The 23,327-nt window shown below is 36.4% G+C and overlaps 5 protein-coding genes across 7 annotated transcripts; all 5 read right to left on the bottom strand.

The window, feature by feature from the left end:
• Positions 8-2,251, bottom strand: LOC104755990 (NADH dehydrogenase [ubiquinone] iron-sulfur protein 8-B, mitochondrial). The gene is made up of 9 exons (XM_010478482.2): positions 2,129-2,251; positions 1,927-2,030; positions 1,379-1,457; positions 1,227-1,280; positions 1,024-1,115; positions 828-941; positions 660-727; positions 443-554; positions 8-340 (listed from the first exon to the last, which is right to left on the bottom strand). Exons 2-9 carry the CDS (start codon positions 1,978-1,980, stop codon positions 245-247), a joined length of 669 nt encoding a protein of 222 aa, XP_010476784.1. The 5' UTR covers positions 1,981-2,030; positions 2,129-2,251; the 3' UTR covers positions 8-244.
• Positions 3,927-7,444, bottom strand: LOC104755989. Of its 2 annotated transcripts, none has more exons than XM_010478481.2 (13): positions 7,207-7,444; positions 6,874-7,074; positions 6,644-6,770; positions 6,462-6,564; positions 5,953-6,076; positions 5,592-5,657; positions 5,406-5,444; positions 5,217-5,297; positions 5,067-5,114; positions 4,920-4,970; positions 4,745-4,813; positions 4,396-4,635; positions 3,927-4,301 (listed from the first exon to the last, which is right to left on the bottom strand). In XM_010478481.2, exons 2-13 carry the CDS (start codon positions 7,018-7,020, stop codon positions 4,092-4,094), a joined length of 1,305 nt encoding a protein of 434 aa, XP_010476783.1. In that variant the 5' UTR covers positions 7,021-7,074; positions 7,207-7,444; the 3' UTR covers positions 3,927-4,091. The 2 variants fall into 2 exon arrangements, with proteins under 2 accessions (XP_010476783.1, XP_010476782.1); XM_010478480.2 differs by having other exon boundaries at positions 3,929-4,301; positions 6,644-6,776.
• Positions 7,535-10,656, bottom strand: LOC104755987. Its single transcript, XM_010478479.2, has 9 exons — positions 10,336-10,656; positions 9,881-10,010; positions 9,245-9,741; positions 9,081-9,161; positions 8,873-8,977; positions 8,664-8,777; positions 8,487-8,570; positions 8,340-8,411; positions 7,535-8,142 (listed from the first exon to the last, which is right to left on the bottom strand). Exons 1-9 carry the CDS (start codon positions 10,654-10,656, stop codon positions 7,882-7,884), a joined length of 1,665 nt encoding a protein of 554 aa, XP_010476781.1. The 3' UTR covers positions 7,535-7,881.
• LOC104755986 (putative serine/threonine-protein kinase) lies at positions 11,676-14,191 on the bottom strand. 2 transcript variants are annotated; one of them, XM_010478478.2, is made up of 7 exons: positions 13,910-14,191; positions 13,595-13,679; positions 13,371-13,486; positions 13,058-13,268; positions 12,735-12,978; positions 12,494-12,644; positions 11,676-12,359 (listed from the first exon to the last, which is right to left on the bottom strand). In XM_010478478.2, exons 2-7 carry the CDS (start codon positions 13,647-13,649, stop codon positions 11,964-11,966), a joined length of 1,173 nt encoding a protein of 390 aa, XP_010476780.1. In that variant the 5' UTR covers positions 13,650-13,679; positions 13,910-14,191; the 3' UTR covers positions 11,676-11,963. The 2 variants fall into 2 exon arrangements, with proteins under 2 accessions (XP_010476780.1, XP_010476779.1); XM_010478477.2 differs by having other exon boundaries at positions 13,595-13,673; positions 13,910-14,190.
• On the bottom strand, positions 15,250-18,556 carry LOC104755985 (methyltransferase-like protein 25). The gene is made up of 12 exons (XM_010478476.2): positions 18,369-18,556; positions 18,159-18,254; positions 17,962-18,045; positions 17,693-17,767; positions 17,320-17,400; positions 16,938-17,077; positions 16,579-16,812; positions 16,300-16,474; positions 16,106-16,189; positions 15,871-16,000; positions 15,637-15,794; positions 15,250-15,525 (listed from the first exon to the last, which is right to left on the bottom strand). Exons 1-12 carry the CDS (start codon positions 18,489-18,491, stop codon positions 15,343-15,345), a joined length of 1,563 nt encoding a protein of 520 aa, XP_010476778.1. The 5' UTR covers positions 18,492-18,556; the 3' UTR covers positions 15,250-15,342.

Here is a 23,327-nt window from a genome sequence, read left to right as displayed (position 1 = left end):
CACACACTGAGTAAACAAACAACACCATTGAATCGTACTTCATTTCAAAAGTTCTTGGTATGGTATATACCACAATGTACGGTCCAGCTCAAACCGGAAACTAAACCAAAATCGGTTTTACCATCGGTAATGAACTTACAAGCAATACAGATAACAGTGCAGAAGCTGAAGTATCCTTTATTGGTAAACTGAAGCAAGGAAAATGTTTTCTGAAGAATTAGCAAAAGGCACTCAGATTATATATTCAGCGGTAGAGGCTCTCCGACCTCAGATTCTCTGCAATCTCTGTCTCCCACCGATCTCCATTCTCAAGAAGCTTCTCTTTGTCATACAGAAGTTCCTGCACACCAAAAATAATCAGAATGCCATTTATGTAATCATAATATAAATTACTTTTAAGATTTTGAGCAATCTTATGTCTCTATGAAGTGTTTATGCAGACCTCATGTGTCTCAGTTGCAAACTCAAAGTTTGGTCCTTCAACGATTGCATCAACAGGGCAAGCTTCTTGGCAGAAACCACAGTAGATGCACTTTGTCATGTCGATATCATACCTGTATAGCTCCAAATCATCATTACACTATGACATGTATTGAACCAGCGAGAAAAGACAGTAATATAAAGCAAATGGCTACTAAATGGGAACTTAGGGGGGTGACCTAGTGGTTCTGCGGCTGCCATCTTCCCGCTCCTCTGCCTCTATTGTGATTGCTTGAGCTGGACATACCTGATGAGATAGAGACCAATATCCATCAAAAATTACAATTTAGGTCATATTGTGATGCTATGGTACGAATTCTCGAGTAGCATAGACTTCAAAAACTCACAGCTTCACATAGTTTGCAGGCAATGCAGCGTTCTTCCCCAGTAGGATACCTACGAAGAGCATGCTCACCACGGAAGCGAGGGCTCAATGGACCCTTCTCAAAAGGGTAATTGATCTGCACACAAAGATAAAAGCTTCAGAATTAAAATATGTTTATTTCAGCCTAATTACTGAAGTCTGGTAAGACTGCCACTCACTGTAACTTTTGGATCAAAGAAGTACTTGAGGGTCAGCGACAAACCCCTGACCATTTCAGTAAGAAAAAGTGTGTTGATGCTCCGTTCAAAGACTGTGAAAGTAAGAAACATCAGGAATCGCTAACACTCACAGATGGAAGTAACCACAAAAAAAAGCTAAGACAAATAGAAAGTTAGAAAAGTGTTTGGATCAAATAGCTTACCAGTACTCCAGTCCTTGGAGATCTCTTTAGCAAGCTGCTCAGCTTCTCTATCATCTACAAGTTACAAGAGGCAAAGCGGTTAGTAACATATATGCCTGAAAATTCATAGCCTAAGTAACCAAGAAAACCCAAACAATAGCAAGAAACTATACCTTTGTTGCTTCCATAAGATATAGCACGAGACTGTAGCAAACAGAGATGAGATCCCTGTAAAGCTTGCCCTGAAAAAGCCTATCAACGAAGACAAAAGCAGATGTTAAATACGAAAAAAAATCCTAAAGCATAACCACCAGAAGCTAAACAACGTAAAAGTACTTGTATTTGCAGAGATTGAGTTGAGATAACAACATTTTGCCTACACATTCTACCTTCAAGGAAGAGTAATGATCTATAGGAAAAATGAAGCCTCACTAAATTGAATGATGAAGCTACACGTAGAATCAACTATAACTATAATCTAAATCCTTAAATCTTCGGACTTCGAAGGAAGACACACAAAAAAATCATTCTAAAGTCAGATATAGAACAGATTCACTCCAGTTACTATCGATGCCCAATCACAAATTCTACCAACGGGAGACGAAAACAACGATGCAGAGTGGAACAAATATCAAACTACGAAGCACAAACACCGCATTTCTAGGAACACAATCGACATTAAATGAACAAAAATAAATTAAAGAGCGAACGAGATTCATACGAGATGTCGAGCTCGGAGAGCATTGAAGGACTTGCGAGCCAGCAACGAAGCCATCGATACAAATCCAAATATAAAAAATTAGGGTCTTTCTTCTTCCGCTGTGCCTGGTGAGAGAGAGAGAATTAATCCGATTTAACTGAAAATCCCAATCAAGCAAACGAAGAATTTAACAAGAGATAAGACAAACAAAAAAAATCCGAACCTCTCAAAACACGGTACTCAAAAGGAAAGAAGAAAAAAATCTTCTGCAGGAAGAACCCAGAGAGCGTTCGATCTCACAAGAGCATTGGACACGAATCCTTCCTTTTAGCTATAAAAGTGATTCACGGTCATCGGAATAAGACGGGCAACTAACTAAACTCGATTCAGCTAATAACCGGGAATCAAACCGGTTTTAATTGGTATGACAGTCAATTCCATTAAACGAACCAAAGTTCTCAAGACGTGGACCAAACCAGACCATTAGTAAAGGGATTTTAGTCAAGAATGCCATTTTTGGTTATTAATTAAAATATAATATTTAATTAAATTCTTTTATTTAATTGTGGAGATAAGTTGAAGGTATAGAAGTCTTCTTTGCAGTGTTTGTGGCAGGCGGGAAAAACAAATATTGAAAGTGGCATTGGAGATAAAGTTCGACATTGTTCATGGAACAAATATTGAAAGTGGCATTGGAGATAAAGTTTGACACTGTTCATGGAACTTTTAGTCAAGAATGCCATTTTTGAAACAAAACTTATAGAAAATGCCATTTTTTTCTTTTCTTATCAATTCTGCCACTTTCCATTATCATGCCACATAGCAAAAAGACATAAATAACCTTTTAGTAAATAACATTCCAGTGGACCAAATCCATATAATCAGGTTTAGTTCATCCCTAATTTGTCTATCAACCTCTCAAATTGATCTGATCTGCTTGGTTGGACTTTACATGTCCATTATTGTCCAAAATTTATCAAAATAACTTGTCTACCCTACAAGTCTGCTAAACTTTTTGTACTTTGGGTGGACCAGATTCAACCTCTAGATAGGTTTTTTATGTCCACTCACAATTCTGTCCACATAACAGGTCTGCAGATACAATAGATCAAATACAACATCAAAATTCGTTGTGCACCCCAATTTTGTCCATCAGCGCTTTTTGTCCGTCGACGCTTTTTGACTCTGGTGGACCAGATCCGACAACCAATGTATTTATAGTCCCTAAAACTTTCTTTTCTCTAGTGGACCATATCAACTTCATAAGATCTCAAGGATGGACAAGATTTGTTAGTAAAATGGAAAAGTTTGGTTTACCAGTTTTCTAGTCCACCGGATCTGGTCCATCGAAAAACAAAAGACATCTTGACATCTTGTCCATCTGACTGTGGATCTCGTCCACCGGAGATGCATCAATGTGTTTTTTGAATCGCAAATTCTGGACAGGCGAATCATATAGAGGTTTGAAATGAAAGAGATGGAAATTTGGAGAGAGAGAGAGAGAGTTGGATATGTGGAGAGATGGGGTTTTGGAGAAAGAGAATGAAGTTTTGGAGGTTTTGAGAAAAACAAAAATGGTGAATTGGAGAGAGATCGAGAGAAATGAGAGAAGAAGAGAGAAACAAATGAAAGCTTTAGTTAAGGACAATTTTGTCATTTTAGATTAGCCAGAAGTGGGTCCTATGGCATATTAGAAAATGCTTGGTTGAAAGTGGCATTGGTCACAATGAACTGCACTGTACATGGCATAAATCATAAATTTCTCAAGTCGAAACGGGTTAGATTTCCCGATGCCATGTCGTAAATATTTTTGGTTATTAATTAAAATATAATATTTAATTAAATTCTTTTATTTAATTGTGGAGATAAGTTGAGGGTATAGAAGTCTTCTTTGCAGTGTTTGTGGCAGGCGGGAAAAACAAATATTGAAAGTGGCATTGGAGATAAAGTTCGACACTGTTCATGGCATTTTGGACAATATTCCCATTAGTAAACGTTCTGTCACTAACCAGACCTAAAATTTCAAATCATAACCGATTACTAAAGACCGAAATTGTTCATTTAACCGGGAAAAAAACCAAATACAATAACACTCAAAATTTAGAGATACAAACAGTAACAAAAGAAACTAACGGGGAATTTTTTTTTTTACAAGAAGTAAAAAGGAAAATTAGTTGATGATGTTATTATGGTGCTATGTAGAAACTGTTGCCACAGTTAATGTGGGTTTGCATTAGAGGATTCCATCTATCATATACAATCCTACCGCCCCGCCCAATTCTTCCTTGAAATCGAGCTCTTCCGCTTCTTGATTCTACTGGAGGGACGATTCCTGCAGCAGCCAGTTTCTCTGGGACCAGCGGTTTTGTGAAGAGCATTACTGGCTCATTAGGATTCTACATAGAAACAAGAAACAGTTTAACGTTACTTATCTTATGATCTCGAGTGATTCTAGTACAGCTAACAACAACGATGATCTAAGGAATTTACCAGTTTGTGGAGCCATCCGAGTCTTCGTCTTGCCTCTTGCTTTATGCTCACGGCTTGAGCTCGAGCGTAATTTGAGTCGTAGAAACGAGGATGAGGGGTAAAGGAAGGTCTTGCGAGTGTTTGGGTGGTGGTTGGGTCATCCGAGTCCATGTATTCATCTTCGCTTGAACCAAATCTGTAAGACGTCGAGAGTGGAAACCCAGACAGAGCCAAACTATCTTCCAAGAGTTCAGTTTCATGCTGCAAACCAGATCAAAATCCAAAAAGGTTAATCAGGTAGGAGATCGAAATGCACAATTCTGCCAGGTTACAAAAGAGAACACTCCAGTGCAATTTTTTAGAGAAGTACCTTATATTTGAGTTGGATTCTCTGAAGGCTAACCTCACTCGCCATGAAATCCCTCTTTTTTTCTTCTCGCTATAAAGGTAACATGTTATTAGTTAAGTTTAATACTTCATACCTATGGAAGCATGCAGGTTTCTCTTAAGATAAGAATAAAATTACATTTATGTCACAAATGTACCTTGATTAGACCTTCTAGAATGGTCTTTGCTTGGTCAAGATTGCGCCTGACCTGGTAATAACATATCCCAGAACAGAACAGAAGAACATGTTTGAGAATCCAAAAGGGATTATAAAAAAACGAACACAGATTCAGGTCTTCCCTTACCTGTCGAAGCTTTTCAAATGAATGCGCATTGTTTTCTCTCTGCTGCATCTGAAGGGAGGCCAGCAATTGTCAGAAGTTATAGTGCAATTTCCATACTCAAAATTGTAAAATAAGGAAATTGATATAGCTACAGACAGCAAGATAGCCTACCCTTCTTGTGTGTAGTCTATGAGCTTTCTCCCGTGGCCTAAACACATTGAACGGATTTGTATCATTGACTGGTGGTGGGGGCTGTTCCAAACAAAAACGACACAATATTAGCTAATTACTTCAGTAAATTTCCGAATAAATTCATTTCTTCGAGATGTACGATTGAGACCAGTCCAAATGATGATATACCTGTAAACGCCGCAAAATAGGCTTCTGCCATCTTTCACGCTAAGACAATACAAAACTATACTAGGTTAGTTGGTGTTATAGGCCTATCCCCAAAGAGCCATTCACAACTTCTCATAACAAATTTCAACTATCATCAAACTACACCACAACTATAACCAAAAAAACTCTCAATGGTTTATCTCAAACCTTATTTTTCCAATAACTGAATATACCCTGGAAAACTCCATATTTGATGGGCAAAGATTGCAGCGCCTGTAAAAAAATGGAAATAGCACAATAAGAACAATTGAAATGTAATGCACTGCCTCTGAGTAAAATACGCACCAGAAATATACAAGATATGGCACACTCTCCAAAAGAAATATAGATTTAGAAGATCCTGGAGCATGCAATATCATTATTAGTACTAAATATATGCTCCTGCTACAGTTTTAGTACTCGATTCACTACAATGAGAACTAGTTGATCAACCATGCCATCTCTTTCTCATTTTAACTTCCATAATCAAATCAAGACCAAAACTAGAAAGAAAAAAAAAAGTGTATACCTCAATAGCAGCATCAAACTGCAAAAGCACTGGAACTGGCAAACCAAGGGTAGGAGTAATAACTCCAGCTCTTTCCCGTGCCTTAAGATCCAATACCTCTAGTTTAAAAATAATAAGCTCAAGCCTGTATTTAAGTAATGTAGCAAGATTACGGGCAGAAGATTTTTTTTTCAGAACAAAAGAAATGTTGAGCACTATCTCAACTCAATATTAGAGAACTATATCAGTTGTAACTACTTCTTCTTTCAGTTTCCACTTGATCATATGGTTTTTGCACTATTAGCAAAATCCAAAATTAAGGCACCAGAAAAGAGAGAAGAATAAGAATAAGAGTCTAGAGCTAAATCCATCTACCACACAGCAAACTAGAAATCTGGATAATCCAAATTATCTCAATGCTTAAATATGGAAAGCAAGTCATATATGGTACAAGGCAACAGAAAAATACAGATAGATGGGAAATTTGGAAACCAAAAACAAAATCTTAAATAAGTGGTTGACTACTTTACATTTCAGGTGTGAGAACCATCGTCTCCTTATTAAACTCAAAAAGCCAGTCCTCATCGTCATTGTCAAGATCATACTCCACGAATTCTCCAAGCTCAGCCCGGGCTGCAAAACAGATTTTCATTCTCCACGCTAAAAGATAACAATCTCTCAAAAATAAATTCTTAGAGATAGTGGTAGCTACCTCCTCTTGCGCGTAAATATGAAGCAGGCTGATTAAAAGTCCTGGAGTAGTCTCTTTCATATGTATCCACAACAAGATACTGAGGTGTTGGTATTTCTGAAATCAGTTTCTTGGTAGGCACTTGAGGCTGCACCTGATTATAATGCGAAAACAAAGAAACTTGAAATCATCACACTCTACAACTTCACATCCAAACTGATACACTGAAAAAAAGAAAAGATTAACTTTACCTCATTGTCAACCTCTATACGGAGCAACTGAGAATTTCTAGTAATGGAAGAAGGATTCTCTTCATCTTCAAAGTCTTTAAAGGATTTTAAAATTGGAAGCTTCTTGTGAATGTCCAATGGACGGGGTCTGAAAGATAGCCTACTCATTTCACTTCCTTCCTCCTAGCTATTTGAGTACGAAGACCTCATCAACGCTTTCGTCTAATTTGCAATTGAAAAAAAACAACAGAAACCGCACAAATTCAAAATCCCAAAACCCTAAACTCGTAAAATGCGAACAATTTCAGTGTAACTCCGGGCGAAAAGAAAGCGAATGAGACCTAAATTACTTACAAGTCGAGTTTTTTAGGGTTTTTTTTTTTCTTCACTTCTGGACGAATAGTACCGGCAAATCAAAAATGGGGGTTCAATTCTACTTTCCGAGCTCACCCAGAAACCGAGAAACGTTGAAATTTGAGGAAGAGAGAAGCTTTATAAATGTCCGAAAGCGAAATTGCAAATCTCTCACTCGACAATTGAAATTTTAGTGAATCTCGAATAAAACAGACAAGACAAACAGTTGAACCGAGGAGGGAAATTTTTGTTTGGTAAGATCAGCTCCGGTTTAATAAATATGAGAACAATGCAAACAACAAAACATATAAAAAGATTCAAACTTCACTAACTAAAACGTTTCTTCAGATATTGAATTGTAATAAACTTACTCGTTACAATAGTTTTCGATTTCTCAGAGTAAACAAAAGAAACCATAACATCACAGTACATAAGATAGAGATGCACAGATTCTATTTACAGAGAAGGGATCCAAAAATGATTCATCCAACGATTTGTTTTCATGCTTTTCCATGTCCCTTTCTTCTTCTTCATTGGCACCTTTAAAGTTGTTTCCTTTTCAGGCTATTCCTTCTTCATATCTTCGCTCATTTTCCGTGTTGTCGAAAAGAACAAGCGATGAAAGCTCTTGCTGTTGATCTTGCCATTGTTGTTAATCGTGTTGTTGTTCTTTTGTCAAGTCGATGTTCGTCGTGATTGTTTCTTGGTTAACTTGAAAGGACTCCAGCTTTTTCTGCGTTTTGATGTCTCACAGAAGAGACCAGAAGCTAGAGCTTGTTGAAGCCATAACTCAAACTCTTCCTCATCCTCATCCATCATCTCCACATCTAGATCCCAAGGGAACCTGCTCGAGTTTGATCTCTGGGTTGCCTTTTCTAAACCAACCATGTTCACATGGAAACTTGGTCTATGTGTGTTTGGTCTACACGCCATTCCCTTCAATAATGGAAATAAAGTATACAAATCATCAAGTTCACATGCAGCAACAGAAAAGTCTTAGAGTAGTTATCTCAAATCTCTTATGGCGAAAACAAATCTTTGGATTCTTGAGCTGTCTTATTAGTTATTAGTCTAACTAAATCTGAACACAGAGTTATCGCATCTGGTTACTTGTAAAAAATGAAAACACCAACCTGGCAGATAGCCCATTCTGAGACATCAAAGATTTTGCCCTCCGCACAAACAAATGCTCTTGGTATTTCAATCTACAGCACATGATATAAAACGATTAATTCATCATTACCAATAAACAAACTAAGACTAAAAAACTGAAGCTTAACCTTATGTGCTTTCTCGAATACGAGAGTCCCTTTGTGTTCAACCCATCCATCACCATCTTTGGCTTGATGATATTGACCACATTCCTATAACAGTAATAACCATTAACACAAATTAAATTTTATGAGGAGGAATTTGAACTCAAAATGCTCAGCAAGGAGAAGTGTGAGTTATCTAACCTGACACCATCTGGCCTTTGCCTTACTCCTGTTTGTACATATCCAAATGTGTGAATTCCCGCATTTCGTACAGTGTATGCGCCTTGACTCTTCGGATCGATAACCGGGAACATTCTGAAGAAATTAGAAAATCTTTTTATCAACCTTTTATAGGAAAACAATAGAACAACACAGAACGCAAAAAAATCTCACAGATTATATCAACTAACCTGATGTGAAGAAGCGTGCGAGGTCTGACAGACACTCCTGGTCCTAAATTCTTCTTTCTTTAACTGCTCATCGTAATCTCTCCTTTTAACAGAATCAGAAAGAACCTGCAAAGTCAACCTTCCATGTCTCAATATTCAAAATAGAAAATAAATTGAGCAAAATCTAAGCTGAAAACTACTGGTCACGGATCCATTTTTCAGTTATTACCTCATAAGCACTTTGAAGTTTCTTGAATGAGTCACTTGCCAAAGGACTTCCCATATTCTTATCCGGATGAACCAGCATTGCCTATATAAAGTAAAACACAGCACAGAAATTAGAACAACTTAATTCATTAGCAGAGAGAGAGCTCAGAAGCCAAGAAAACAGACCTTCTTTCTATACTCTTTCTTAAGCAGTGCGTCATCAATCTTTTTATACCGAGGGATTCCCAATGCTTCATAGTGATTTAAACTATGAAGTATTCTTTTCATCTCATCAGCTGAATCCGTTTCTATTTTAACTACCTTAACACTAGAAATCTCCTTCATGTTACTAACAACAGTTGACGGTGATGCTGGCTTAGTGGACGACTTATCTTCATGAACCTTTTTCTCAGGTTCTTCAACAGGAACAGAAGAATACTCAAACTCTCCTGGAAACTCATCATCTATTACAGTTTCAGGTTTCTTTGGTTCCTCCGCTTGTGGTTTTTCACTAACACTATCACACCATTGAAGAAGACGAATAAATATATCGTTGGACAAGAATGCAAGATTCATCGAGAGAATAACTCCAGGCCATCCAAGTCTGACTTTGACACAGTACATTGCATACATCGTCGCCATAAGAACCACCACCCGCGCGTGATTCAAGGAGAACAAATAACCTGATTCAAAAAACAACAGATATTAACACTATTTGAAAGATTCATTAGCTTTCCTCAGTGTGGGAAAGAGAGAGAAATAGCAATACGATAACTATGACATCATAATAAAACTTTCTGGAAAAGAAAGATTGACACTTGCCTCCAACTATAAATAATGTTCCGGTGATCCAAAAATTAGCGTACATCCACAAAATCAAAATTCCAAATAGTCCAACAATGAAGATCCCAGGAGTGCGACCCAAGTACAAGACAACAGCACCAGCAGCTGCCTGCGATGGTAAATCAAATATAGGTGAGACTTGACTCAATTATGCATAACTCAATACCATAAGTGAAGCACCGCAACTAAATCTCCAAGTTAAATGTAAATTTCAATTAAAATCTCAAAACCATTTGCGGGAATAACTTCTAAGATCAATATATCGCCTTCCTGTGTTTTGACTTCAAGATAGTTTTCAATATCAGTTCTCACTCATACAACCAAGGCCATATAAGAGATCTACTCAGGCACTCACTCTCACCACACCCAGAATTCAACACTAGTTAAAGACATAGATTCAGAATCAAGAATTCAAAGGGGTCTAGAGGCCTTACCATACCAAGCAGAACATAAACCAAGCAAGATAGCGAAGTCAGGCTAAGGAAGCAACTCCACATTATCAGAAGCAAAGCAGCTGAACCAAATCTAGCACTGGACTGGAAACCCCTCAAAATGCAGTCTTTCCAGTAAACAAACGATAAACTAAGCAACCCTAAAAGCTTCCCACATCCACGGCACACTAGTGGCCAATGACGCTCTGCCAAAGCTTCTGTCCTTTCCCCAAAACACCGAGTTGCAGCACAAACCCATGAGCACAAATGTTTCTGAGACTCCAACCATATCAAACCTTGCTTAACCAATCCTATATCCTCCATAGCTAGATAAAATAATAAAAACCCTAAAATCGTCCTTTAAACCAAAGCTCAGGTTAACTGATAGCAGAAAGAACAATGGCACTGAAGAACTTGGAATATCAAGAAATCTAGCTTCTCAGCCATTGCTTTGATCACTAGAAGATACATTAGGCTCGGAGCTTATTCAACTGGTCTTCCCAAGAGAGAGAAGATACAACAAAACATAATTAGCAGTAAAAGACAGCAAAATCCGGCTTTATTCAGCGTATTCGTTCAACGCATATCCCTTCACAAACAAGTTTCCCCAGCAAAGAAGAAACATACAAAAAAAGAAAAGTAATCTCTAGAATATCCCAGAACCTTTCTTCCCCTCTTTTCAGCAATCAATTCTCACAAAACCCTAAAATTACTCAACAACAATCCAGTTTAGTACATAACCTCAACTCAGATCCGAGAAGCTTAATCAATCGGAACAACGCAGACCCAGAAAACAAAATAGCTTCTTTAGAGCATTTCACCGAGTCGGTGTAGAGTGGATAGAGAGAGAGAGAGAGAGAGAAAGAGAGTGAAGAAAAAGGAAAAAGAAGAAGAAGCAAATCAATGAGCTTTAGTTTATTAAAGTAAAAATTGGTTGCAACAGTAAAGATAAGCTCGGGAAACATGAAACCCCAAAAAGAGCTCATGAAAAAGAAGAAACCTTTTAAAAGATTCAATAAAAGTTGTTCGAGGAGAAAAGAAAAGAGAAGACAGTGGCGTATAGAGACAGAGATTAGAGACGAAGGCAACACTTAAATATTTTAACCTTTACTTGTTGTTGTTACTTCTTAGTGAATGAATCATTCTTTTGGAATTGGATTAAGTGATACTCTGTATTACCGGAATTTTGTGGGTCCTACGATTTAACAGAACCAGAGTTCTTGAACCGTTAAATCAAACCGAGGAGATGGGATTCAACTCGGACCGGAATTGGTTATAACCTTCTAGTTTTTAATTAAGCTCATCCCAAGACAGTTGAAGCTTAGAGTAGAGAGACTTCAAGATAAGAGAAACAGATTCCAACTTCAATCTATATGGATATATACATATACATACATACACTCAAATCTCTGTTTTGCAGATGTAAGACGTACTTGAACAACAGCGAGCCAGAGACCGCCTTTTCTGCAGTCGTTATCAGCTCAAAAAAGCTAACAGAAAACCAAAAGAAAAAAGAAAAAGAAGAGAGAGACGCAGAGACATCAAACTCCTCCTTTTCCCATTTACATCTCAAAAAACAGAAATCAAAGAAAAATTAAAAAAAGGGATTTATTGTTTTTTCTTTTTTTCTTTCAAATGGTACTGCTGAATGTATTACCAGCATTAGCTGATGAAGCACCTGATGAGTAAGCATTTGAGTGATCTCTAGACGAGGCATTTGATGAAGAAGAAGGGTTTGTGTAGTTTTGTCTGTTCACTTGCTCTGCCTTTGTTGCCACCGGTCCTCTCACTTTTAAATCCATGAAATCAGATATCAAACCCGGTCTGCTTATTTTCTTGTAGTCTATATCCTTCTCCCCTGTTAGAAACTTCACCACTGTGGACATACTTGGTCTTAACTTAGGACTGTCTTGTGTGCACAAAAGACCAATTTTTAGGTACTGACAAGCTTCCTCTGCGTCAAAGATTCCATTTAAACCTGAATCAACTAGATCCACGAGCTCATTCCGCTCATAAAGCGCCCAAGCCTGTTGAAAGGTATATAGAGGTTATCTTTCCAAAACAAGAGCTTAGAGACGGGTAAGATTGATCATACGGACTAGTCTGGCTAAACATAAGGTAAATGCAAGAATGGCCAATTCTGATGAGTAGCAAGACTTACTCTTTCCAGAAGATATTGATATTCCGTCGGCAACCGGGTGTTTTTGTTACTTCTTCCACTGACTATCTCCATCAGAAGGACTCCAAAGCTGTATATATCTGCTTTACGCGTCAACTGTCCCCTAACCGCATACTCTGGTGCTAAGTAACCACTGCCCAAAATTAGATGTAACACATGTTAAGACCTGCAGTTTTTAGTGGGGAATAAGGGAAAAAGGGAGAAAGAAACATATGGAACTCACATTGTACCAGCGACACGAGTGCTGACATGAGTCATGTTAGGTGGCATAAGCCTAGCGAGTCCAAAATCAGAGATCTTAGGAGATAGATATCTGTCGAGTAGAATGTTGCTTGCTTTGATATCTCTATGGATTATGTGTGGCCGTACTTCTTCATGAAGAAAGGCAAGACCTTTAGCAACCCCAACGCAAATATTGGCTCGACTTCTCCAATCAAACTGTATCCCACTCCGAGTGTAGCCACCAGCTGAAAAAAAAAATTCATTTGGTTAGGAATAACATTACAAAGCCAGAGAAGCTAACACTATAGAAACTAAGAGAATCACCTAGAAGCGTCTTATCAAGACTATTGTTCTCAAGAAAGTTGTAAACAAGAATCCTGTGAATCCCCTCCACGCAGCATCCATACAACTCAACCAAATTCTCATGTTGTATTTTGGATATCACATTGATCTCAGTCAAGAATTCTTTTACACCTTGTCTTGACTCAGCCGAGAGGACTTTGATAGCCGCTAGCTTTCCATCTTTAAGACGGCCCTAAACATTTTGAAAATTTGTTTCCAAAAGAGTTAAAAAACATGAAAGTGAGAAAGTGAAAAAAGAAGATTGAAGCAACTGAGTTAAATTATCTCAATTCACCTTGTACACAGAACCAAAACCTCCTTCTCCAATTTTATTTTCAGCACTGAAATCATCAGTGGCCTGACGTATCTCTCTGTATTTAAATATCTTTACGTTGTCTATCGCTGCTATTTCTGTATACATATCAAGCACTTGTAAGTTGGAGACACCCAGAAACAGGAGTATACAGGATTAACATTCCATCCTATTTAAAAAACCCTAGATCATGTATGTATCTGTACCTCCGTCAACTTCTCTAGCTTCTCCACTCAGACATGCGAACCAGGAGCAACCCATCAATGTAAGACAGAGACCTGTGACCTGTTTTTGCCATGAATTAACCAGAAGCAATTAAGAGATTTTGACTTGTAACTAGTAAAACAACCACAGATCGGTTTCAATTACTACTCAATTCCTCAATAGAATCACTGTCCAAGTCAGAAACCCTAGTAGTGAGGGGGACCAAAAATTAAAAAGCTGTGAACTTGGAATTTGGGTTTTGTCAAGACTCAGAACAAAAGCTAGAAACAGAAGCAGAGAAAATAAGAGAAACCCACCTCAGAAAGATCCTAAATTTGGAAGAGCGCTGCTGAAGCCAAGCAAAAGAGAGAGAGAGAGAGAGAAACTTGAAGCTACTTGGGAAGAGTTGGTATAAAAAGGCTGCGTCTTTATTACGAGAGATGAGAGAGTCCTTTGTCCCTCGCCGTGTGTGAAGATCAGATTACGGATTTGTTGAAATGGGAGACTAAAAGACGAATGAATGAAATAATGCATTAAGGAAGACCGTCTTCGTCTTGTAATGGTGGCGGGTAAAAGTCAATGCCCCCTAAACGTAACCAGACGTCAGCATTTAATACGTTCCTTGCTCCGAGTCCGACGACCAAATCTACTCTTTCTTTTTTTCCTTTTTTTTCTTCTTAATTTGTTTTTTTTTTGGCTCGTGTTTAAAATGCCTTTTAATGAATTATATGATTCGACTTTTAATTATTGACTCCTCCTTACTTTATGCTTCAGTCATGGCCTCATTGCCCATAATTCTTTCTCTTTTTTTTGGACATAAATAATTGTTTTTAAAAAAACTACTATTGTCTAGTTCATTTATAGTTGGAACTAAATTATTTGTCTTTTTTGATTATAATATTGCAATAATTGTTTTCAACATTGTATAGTCAGAAAAAGAAAAAATCTAGCATCTTTCGTCAAAAAAGATCCAACATGATTGATTATGTTTTGTACTATTTCTAATTTTAGTCTAATATATATATATATATATATATTCTTCATACAATTCAACGCGATCAAGTGTATTGACATAATTTTATTTTGTGTAATATGACAAATGAAAATTGTACAAGTTACAAAAATAGTGAAACATTGGAACTACAGACACTATAATCTTATGATTTGTTTGTCAAAATATATAACTTTGTATCAGTGATGTTGTACCATCGTAAAGGTTATTTGCATCTTCTTGATTTTGAAACCTTTAATTGATGCGTTAAGAGTCTATTTAACACGTTGTAATGTGAAAACGTGTTTAACAAATACTACTACAAAAACAGCATCACTTGTATAGTTGTATTAAAGAAAAAAGAAAATATGAGAAGTTTCAATGATCCATCCATTAAAATAAGGAATATAATATAGCGTTAGATGATGAAATACATAAAACAAAGACAGTAATTAGAGAGCCTAACACGGGTCAAAAAGTCAAAGGAAGGAAACCTTATCTACCAATTTCTTTCTTTTGTTCTACTCGTCGTCAGGAGGTATCGTCACGAACGAGACGGACGGAAATAATGGGACATGTGTTCACACCACGAAAATGAAGTACAGCTCAAACAAGAAACCAAACTCTTTAGATGAGTTCTCTCTCTCTCTTGACAGCTCAGTGAAGTTTTTATAAATTGAAACCAACATGTATTATAAAAGAAAATTTTAACGTCAGTTCCAACAGAATCAAAAGAGAGGTTTTTATAGTTTTTAGGGGTCAAAGTCTTCTAGCAATAATGGCGACATTCCTAGGTGAGATGCTGGGATCAAATATGGGAAGCATCATAACTTCAATGGAGTCACCTTGTTCTTGGAGAAACATTAGTCTATCAAGCAAGATTAATGTCTCAAGTACTGGTCCTAATGCAGCTCTAATAGACCAGTAAGGCCCTATCAGTTCCTGCATTTTTTTACATTTTTATTTAGTTTGAGAACACCAAATACAAGCATCCATCAATATATGAGGATCAGGGACAGAGGAGAATGCAAGAGAGGATGAGAAATAGCTTACAGTGAATGCATCAGCTTCATTCCATGTGGCATTCAGGTCGAGATCTTGAGGATGCTCTAGATTAAGGCTTGAAAATGCTGACAGACAAAACTTTTCGAAAGAAGAAAATGTGTCCGAATTCGAGCTTGTCTGCTTTAATGGGTTCTTGTTATCGTTGTCTGCAGTGAACTATAGATATAAGAAAAGTGATCTTGGTCTAATTTATTATCAAATCTCATCCATCGACCTACTGACCTTTCCTAGTTTTATCAACTGCTGCTGGGGTTTCGAGGGCTTTTCTTTGCTGTTGACGACGGAATGCCTTCCCTTGGCGCCCAATGGAAGGACTCGTCGCCAAAACCTCTGGATAATGTTTTGAGAGAACCTTCAAAGAGTAAATAGATTGTTACTTGTTAGAGATTATCACTATATAAATTCAGAATCAATTTGACAAAAAGTCTACTCACAAACAGAACCAAACCTATATTACCATTTGAAAAGCAGCACGAAAAGAATGCAACTCGAAATTCTGCAGACCAGCATCTTCTCCTAAGCTGCTCCATCTCTCAGCACTCTAAGAGAACTCATATAATTTCTTTACAAAATTAGATTACTGTGAAGAAAAATTATGATATAAAACAACAATGTTGCAGCATCCAAAACAGATAAAATAATGGACTATACCTGACAAGCCAGATCACGTGCATTTTTGCCAAGCGAAAAGTTCAAGAATTTGAGTCCAGCACTCATAGGAAAACCACATTTGGAACAAGAATTCTCACTGCTTTTTTCAGATAATAAGTTGTAACAGCAGCCAATGCTCACTACTGCTTTTACTTCTTCACACTCCATAAAAGTCCTAACGAAGTCAAGTTAGCAGACTGTTTCAGTGTTTAGGGACAATCAGGACCAAACTAATAACAGAACACCGGTGAAACAGTTACAGCAAGCATTTAAACTAACCTCAACATTGTAACAGATAGATCTCCACATGCATGAAGGCCAGCAAGAACAAGTGAACAAGATCTGATGGCATCATTTGGTGATTGTGATCTCCTTGGACCTTCATTCAACGCACTTGCATTTGAATCCAAGTCATTTTTCTCCAGAGGAACATCAGTCAAGGCTTTCAACATCTCTGTGGATAATACACGGCATGTAATCGTCATTGGAACATCAGGGCACTTGTTTCCTGAACTAACAGTGAAGAGGTTAAGTAGCATTAAAAAGTCTAAAAGACCAGAACTGTGCATCGAGAATAAGGAACATCTGTTACTTTGTAAAATGTTTAAATATAAAATTATAATCTGCAAGTATCTTACCCAGATTTACGCATCTGTGCAGCAAAATGCTTTCTGATACGTGCAGCACGTGCATCTGTTACCTTTCCATGATGAGAAGAAGAATCAATTGCAACCACTGAGTGCTTATATTGGAACGAAAGAACCTGCGCTAGATAACCCTGAAATAATATTTTTAACAAGTGAACAACATATTTGCCAATGATGTTATTTAACACAATTAGTTAAAACTATAAACTACAAAAAGTTACTAAAACTCAAATATAAAGCAAAAATCATCAGAGGAAAGGTTCATTATACAACCAGAAATAGAATCTACCAATGCAGCAGACAAAAGTAACCACGCAAATTATGAAAAAGGGAGCTCCAACACTGCTAAACATGAGAAAGGAACTGAAGATACCTGACCAGAGCCGACATCAACGACAGTAGGAGCTCCAACACTGTTAACGACTGAACTAACAACAGCGGAAAGAACTTCAACCTGCATGAACCTTTATAAGTGACTTACAGATCCATTCAAACAAAGCGACCAGTAGAAGGTACATGAAGAACCCGGAAGATACATTTAACAAATACTAAAACATAGGTTTACATGTGAAGTGACAAATGACATTTCCGGGTAAAGACCAGAACAGTTACAAAACATTGATAATCTCTTTTCAATTTAAGTTGGCGTTAGTCACCAAATCATACTACTGAAGGTCCATATCCAAAGAAGACATACTACTGAAAGACATGAAAATTCATCTAGGAAAGTGATAATAACAATATACCTCATGTTTTTTCTTTAGATTCATGCCCTGTGAAAGAACAGTGCTAAGCGGTACCATATCCACATCTGCAAGTACCTGCCAAAAGTAAAAAAATAATTAACCTTTGATGTAGTCTAGAATCTAAAATACCACCAGATACAGCAGAAACAGGTAAAGACACATTCCACCAGTCAGTATTCATACTCTATCAGAGGAAGTTAACATGGAGAAAAACCTACCGCATTACAATTCAAAGCACGTAAAATGTAGAGTAAAGAAAAAAACAATACCGCCTGTAAATCAGCTTGCTCTCTAGGAAACGATAGAGACCTCAACGTGTGAATAAAGTCCTTGAGTGAAGAAGGCCAGTGATCCTAATAAACAAATCCAATAACACAAAATTATTCAGAGGCATACCATCAAGCATAGTTAAAAAAATGGTACCCTTTTAATCAAACATCTCAATCATACAAGAACAGAACTTGACCTGAACACCACCGGAGGGAATAAGAAGAATGTTTTCTGGCTTCTCATCCTTTAAGCAACTCATCCATTCCTCATCAACAGCTTCCCATTGTTTATCCTGAAAACAAAACCCATTAATCAACTCTCACAACACAGCACAACACAACACAACACAACCCAGCTGCAAGATAAAAATTTCAGATTTTTGTTTCCTATAACCGACCATACATACCTTGAAGAAATTGACAACGTGAGCATTTATTAGGAAAGAATAAGGTTGAAGGAAATCGATAATGGCGGTGATCCATTCTAGGGTTTCGGCTCTCGTGTTGCAAGAATACTTGCTGCTCTTCATTTTCCCGATGACCTGAGTAGCAGCAACGATTCTAGTTTCCGCCGCAAAACGGCGACCAAATTGAACTGAAGAAACAAGCCGTCAAAATATTTTCTTAAAAAACCTCGCAACTTTAAAATTTATTCAATTTACCCCCAAATTATTTTATTCTTAACAAATACACCCCCACTTTGTCACGTGTCACAGTCTACAAGAGACTCTGACTTGGCTGGAAGGTTTAGACTCATGTCAGTATTTATCAGATGTATCACAATATTCTTCTGTGACTACCAAATACATTCTCTTGTTAACACTCTTCTTCACCTTCACCAAATGCAATTCTCACAAAGAAATGATTACAACACACAGTCAATTTTATAAACCATACTAGCATTTGATCCACGCTACGTGCGAAAGTTGGATGAGGGTATTTTTTTCTCGATTGTTTTGTTAATTTGTTTTTTGGTTATGTATTTTTCCTTTTTTTTTCATCTGGTTTTGTTGTTTGTATATTTTCCTTTGCTCTTTTTTGGTTTACTTTTTTTTATGTACTTTCAGCTAGTATAATGTAGTCATTTTTTTTTATAATAAATTTACATCATCATCATGATCTTTTTTTTGTTTTCAAAGAATATAGAATTAGAAGTTAAGTTTGTATAGTAATAATTGTTGTCTCACTTTAGTCGTTAGTTGTGCTTAATTAAAATTATTTTTCATTTTGTCGTCGGACTGTTATTTGGTTTTATTATGTGGTTGTAGATAATCTTTTAATTATTTTCTTATTTAATTACTAACTTGTGCAAGTAGTTTTTTGTCAATGCTTGTGTGTTTGTAGTGATTTGTTAGTGGTTTTTGATTAAAAATATTTGTAAATCTCAATTACTTACAATTATGTTTTTTTTTTTTTTTTTGTGTTTCTGCCGTTGGGACTTATTTTCTGCAAACCTTAAAGTTGTATTGGCCCGTTGGGTATTTAGTGGTATGTCATTGAGGTGGGAATGACTTTGTTCCCTTTGAAAATATGATGTCTCGTGAACGGATAGCAGAGAAGTCATTTTTCCAATGTACAGGACAATAAGAGTTTTGAAACTATTTCCTTGATGCTTCTAATCCTTCTTCATTCATCTCTTTCATCGATGTACAAACTTTATTTTTTATTTGGTGTATTTAGGTGTTTTCCTCTTCGTTTCGCATCCGTAGGGGGTAATTGGTTCTCCCCTTATGTTTTCGTTCAAGTTAAGTGTTAATTGGTGTGGAAATCTGTTCTTTTTTGAAATTGTTTTCTTCCTTTCATTTTCTAATTAATTTATCCATTGTTTTTGAGATCTTAATTTTAAGTTTTGTTTCGGTTGGCCACATAGTGTGGATTTCGATTGGATGTAAATTGTGTGTTGTAAAATTAAATTTTCGCCTCTATGATGCTTTTTTAAAAAAACATTTTGGGTGTGTATTTTTGTGTCTGGTTTAGTAAGTCATTCAATTTAGGTCTAATGTGAACAAAATGTGGAACTTAAATTTCAGCTTCTTTTCCTTCAACTAATGGTGTATGTATCTCTTACATTTTTTTCTATTTGGTGATGGTTTTCTCAATCGCTGGCGACTAATCTATATATACATTTTCCAAGTACATTTAGCAAATAAATCATGAAATTGCCACCTATTTACAAGACTGCCATTAGCATTAAATATTCATATTTTATAATTTACAATAATTTAAAATATTATAAGGTTTTCAATTTTTGTAAACAATTATTCTCCCATAATACCAACTTTCCAAAAAAATCGGAACCACTACTATTTGCATTAAATACTAATTTGATAATTAATTAAATAAATATAACTTTCCTTAAATTTGAAAAAAAAATCTTCCTAATCAAAGTAATAATATTTTTGCGGGTTAAAGTTATTAAATCTGTTGCGGATCAGACCTCACATGGCGGGTTAACACATATTATCACGTTTTCACCATTAAAACAAAACTAGAAGAATTAAATTAGTAAAATGTTCACATATCCTAATCCTGTAAACTCAAGCGGGATATATGGGTGCAGACTATATACTCCCATGGGGCCATGGGTTTTGTAGGATAAGTTTTTTTGGCTTAAAGTAAAAAAATCTGTTCCAAAACCGATGTGACATTACGGGTTTGAACTAACACTAAAAATCTTAATTTTTGCCATATATTATAGATTTTTAACTCACAAAATAATTAACTATCCTACGAAACCCGCAAAAATATATACATGTCCGCAACCGTTTTAGTATATACATTTTATTAATTTTTTAATAGTATAAATATTTTAACTTATAAAATATTTAAAGAAAAAATAACTAATATTAATGATAATTATTTCAAAACTAAATATACATATATTTACTAAAATATTTAAATGTTTTAGAAACAGAATAAAAACAAAAATAGTCCTGCGGTGTACCGCGGGTTCAAACTTAGTGTTAATTGAATTTCAGTTATGTTTCCCTGATCCTCTGTAAGTGTTTGTCTTTTTGTCGTTTGAGTTTTTTTTTTTTTATGATCTAGGTGTCCCTGAAGCTGAAGACTTTTTTGCATATGTCTATCTCCTGGTAGTCGTAATACTTTTAGACCTGTTTTTGAGATGGTTTGTGGGAAGTTTCTTCAATATATGTTAATTTTGTATGTTCTATTTTTGTTGTTATGGTAAGTGGTGGACTTTTTCCAATTGTTTAAATTCTTGCTATACTTCCAGTTATGTTCTCTCGTTTGTATTTTTGACGGCGGAGTGGAGGTTCGTGGAGAATAGTTTTATTTATACAGCATATAAAAAATGTATTACTAATGGATTGGGATTTAAAGAAATATGTAACTGGATTTTTAAAAAAAAATGAAACAAAGAAATAGGTATTGTTTTGTTTAGTGGGTTGTGTGAAAAATTTAATAAGATAGTGGATGACAGCACCATGAGTGAGGAAAGGTAACTTTATATATATTGATTCTAAATAGAATCAACCAGAAATTACAACAATATCTTTGTCTTATCATTCGTTCTTTTTGTCTCTGTAACAATTATTTTAAGGAAAATAAATCTTGAATTCAAAATACAAAAATGATGGCAGACAATGAAGGAAGAAGAACGCCGTTAATGAATCTTGGGGTTCAAGTGTCGATGAGAGTGTTAGCCTTTGGAGCTGCAATGGCCTCGTTGTTGGTCATGATCACTAACCGTGAAGTCGCCTCTGTTTATGGCATTGCTTTTGAGGCTAAATACAGCTACTCCTCTGCCTTTAGGTACATATATTTTTAATTCATTCTCTCTTTTTTTTCCTATCACCAGCTAATAGCCTGCATGAAATTTCATCATTCACGTATTGAAAGTCACGTAGAAAAATAAAATCACACAAATACGGTGAAAAGGGTTGAAAGTTGAACAAATTCAAATGAGAAACATCCCTCACGTCTTATATTTATTTTACCACGTGAAACTAAAACAAGGACAACTTTAAGGTTCTCTCGAAGATTCAACATTTCTTTTGGCAGATTGCTTCTGGTACTCTTCCTGTACTAGAACGGCTAGCGTATCGAGGTATCCGATGTGATACTCTGTGTAAACGGTGTGCTTCGGCTACTGAGACCATTAATCACGCTCTTTTTGAGTGCCCGCGCTCGCGGAGTATCTGGGAGCTGTCTTATTTATCACTAGATCTGGAAGGATTCTCATATGCTTCAATCTATACGAATCTGGATTTTTTATATTGGCGGGCGGCATCGTAATCAGGGATTTCTGATATCACTTTTAGTCTTCCCTGAATACTTTGGTCAATCTGGAAAGATAGAAATAAAAAAGTTTTTTAGGGAACAAAGGCCGACCCGATAGATATTCTAAATCAGGCGACAAATAACAAATTATTGTGGGATGACGTCAAATCTTTCACCAGGAGTCATTCGACTCCTCCGGAGTCTTTGGATGTTAGGGAGCCCTCTCCCTGCTGTCAGATCGATGGTTCATGGAAAAGTTCGGATGCCCTCCAGGGTTTGGGATGGTGGTTCTGCAACAGTGAGGACTTGACGCTAATCCTGGGAGCCCGGAGTCATAGACGCGGCCTTACTCCATTACATGCTGAGCTTCAAGCTCTGATCTGGGCTATGGAGTCTCTGTTGACTGCAGGGGTGGTTTGTAAAGATTTTGAGACGGATTGTGCAGAGTTACTCGCGATGGTGCAACAGCCCGAAGATTGGCCAGCTTTCTCGAATTTACTGGAGGATTTTTCGTGGATCAGATCAGCTTATCCCTCTTTCACCATGCACATGATCTCTCGTGAGTCTAACACAATGGCAGATTGTTTAGCTCGTTCTTCAAGATCTTTAATTTCTGAAATTTCTTTTGTAAGCTCTTTTCCTTTGGCTTGGTCAACCCACCTAGGAGTTCTCTTTTAATTTTTAATGTTTGGTTGAAAAAAAATAAAATAATAATAATAATAATAACTATCTAAAAATGAATTAAGTAAAATAAATGAAAATTTTAAAATAATAAAAAATAATACTTCTTCCGTTTCATAATATAGGATGTTTTAGTTAAAACACGCATATTAAAAAAATAGTTACTTTTTAAAAGTTTAACCAATCATAAACAAGACTGCATAGTATAAAATATAAAATTAATCTAAAAGTTGCATAGAAAGTTGGAAACATCATATATTATAGAACGGAGGGAGTACTATAAAGGGGCATTTCCTTTTTCCATATCTCTTTTTAAAAATACCCCTTCATGTTGACCATTTTTAAAACTACCCCTCTTTATATACAAAATGACCAAATTACCCTTTTTGAGTGACAGCAAGAATGTACAGTCATCAAAATCGATAATATTTTCCCGCCAAAAA

This window comes from Camelina sativa, chromosome 17 (genome assembly GCF_000633955.1).
Source record: "Camelina sativa cultivar DH55 chromosome 17, Cs, whole genome shotgun sequence".
NCBI lineage: Eukaryota > Viridiplantae > Streptophyta > Magnoliopsida > Brassicales > Brassicaceae > Camelina > Camelina sativa.
Note: the sequence above shows the minus strand (reverse complement) of the source record. Positions and strands in the feature narration are given on the sequence as shown.

Excerpts from the sequence above, each read along its gene's own strand:
- LOC104755990 (XM_010478482.2), bottom strand. The coding sequence starts at position 1,980 with ATGGCTTCGTTGCTGGCTCGCAAGTCCTTCAATGCTCTCCGAGCTCGA. Across the intron at positions 1,281-1,378 it reads ATCTTATGGAAGCAACAAAG|ATGATAGAGAAGCTGAGCAG; the intron begins GTATAGTTTCTT and ends TGTAACTTGTAG. Across the intron at positions 555-659 it reads GGCAGCCGCAGAACCACTAG|GTATGATATCGACATGACAA; the intron begins GTCACCCCCCTA and ends GGAGCTATACAG.
- LOC104755989 (XM_010478480.2), bottom strand. The coding sequence starts at position 7,020 with ATGAGTAGGCTATCTTTCAGACCCCGTCCATTGGACATTCACAAGAAG. Across the intron at positions 5,115-5,216 it reads ATAGACTACACACAAGAAGG|ATGCAGCAGAGAGAAAACAA; the intron begins GTAGGCTATCTT and ends GCCTCCCTTCAG. Across the intron at positions 4,814-4,919 it reads TTCTAGAAGGTCTAATCAAG|CGAGAAGAAAAAAAGAGGGA; the intron begins GTACATTTGTGA and ends TTACCTTTATAG.
- LOC104755987 (XM_010478479.2), bottom strand. The coding sequence starts at position 10,656 with ATGGAGGATATAGGATTGGTTAAGCAAGGTTTGATATGGTTGGAGTCT. Across the intron at positions 8,778-8,872 it reads CGCACGCTTCTTCACATCAG|AATGTTCCCGGTTATCGATC; the intron begins GTTAGTTGATAT and ends TAATTTCTTCAG. Across the intron at positions 8,143-8,339 it reads CAGAATGGGCTATCTGCCAG|GGAATGGCGTGTAGACCAAA; the intron begins GTTGGTGTTTTC and ends CCATTATTGAAG.
- LOC104755986 (XM_010478478.2), bottom strand. The coding sequence starts at position 13,649 with ATGGGTTGCTCCTGGTTCGCATGTCTGAGTGGAGAAGCTAGAGAAGTT. Across the intron at positions 12,979-13,057 it reads TCTTGATAAGACGCTTCTAG|CTGGTGGCTACACTCGGAGT; the intron begins GTGATTCTCTTA and ends TTTTTTTTTCAG. Across the intron at positions 12,360-12,493 it reads ATCAATATCTTCTGGAAAGA|GCTTGGGCGCTTTATGAGCG; the intron begins GTAAGTCTTGCT and ends ACCTTTCAACAG.
- LOC104755985 (XM_010478476.2), bottom strand. The coding sequence starts at position 18,491 with ATGAAGAGCAGCAAGTATTCTTGCAACACGAGAGCCGAAACCCTAGAA. Across the intron at positions 17,401-17,692 it reads ATCTAAAGAAAAAACATGAG|GTTGAAGTTCTTTCCGCTGT; the intron begins GTATATTGTTAT and ends AGGTTCATGCAG. Across the intron at positions 16,190-16,299 it reads CACGTGATCTGGCTTGTCAG|AGTGCTGAGAGATGGAGCAG; the intron begins GTATAGTCCATT and ends GAGTTCTCTTAG.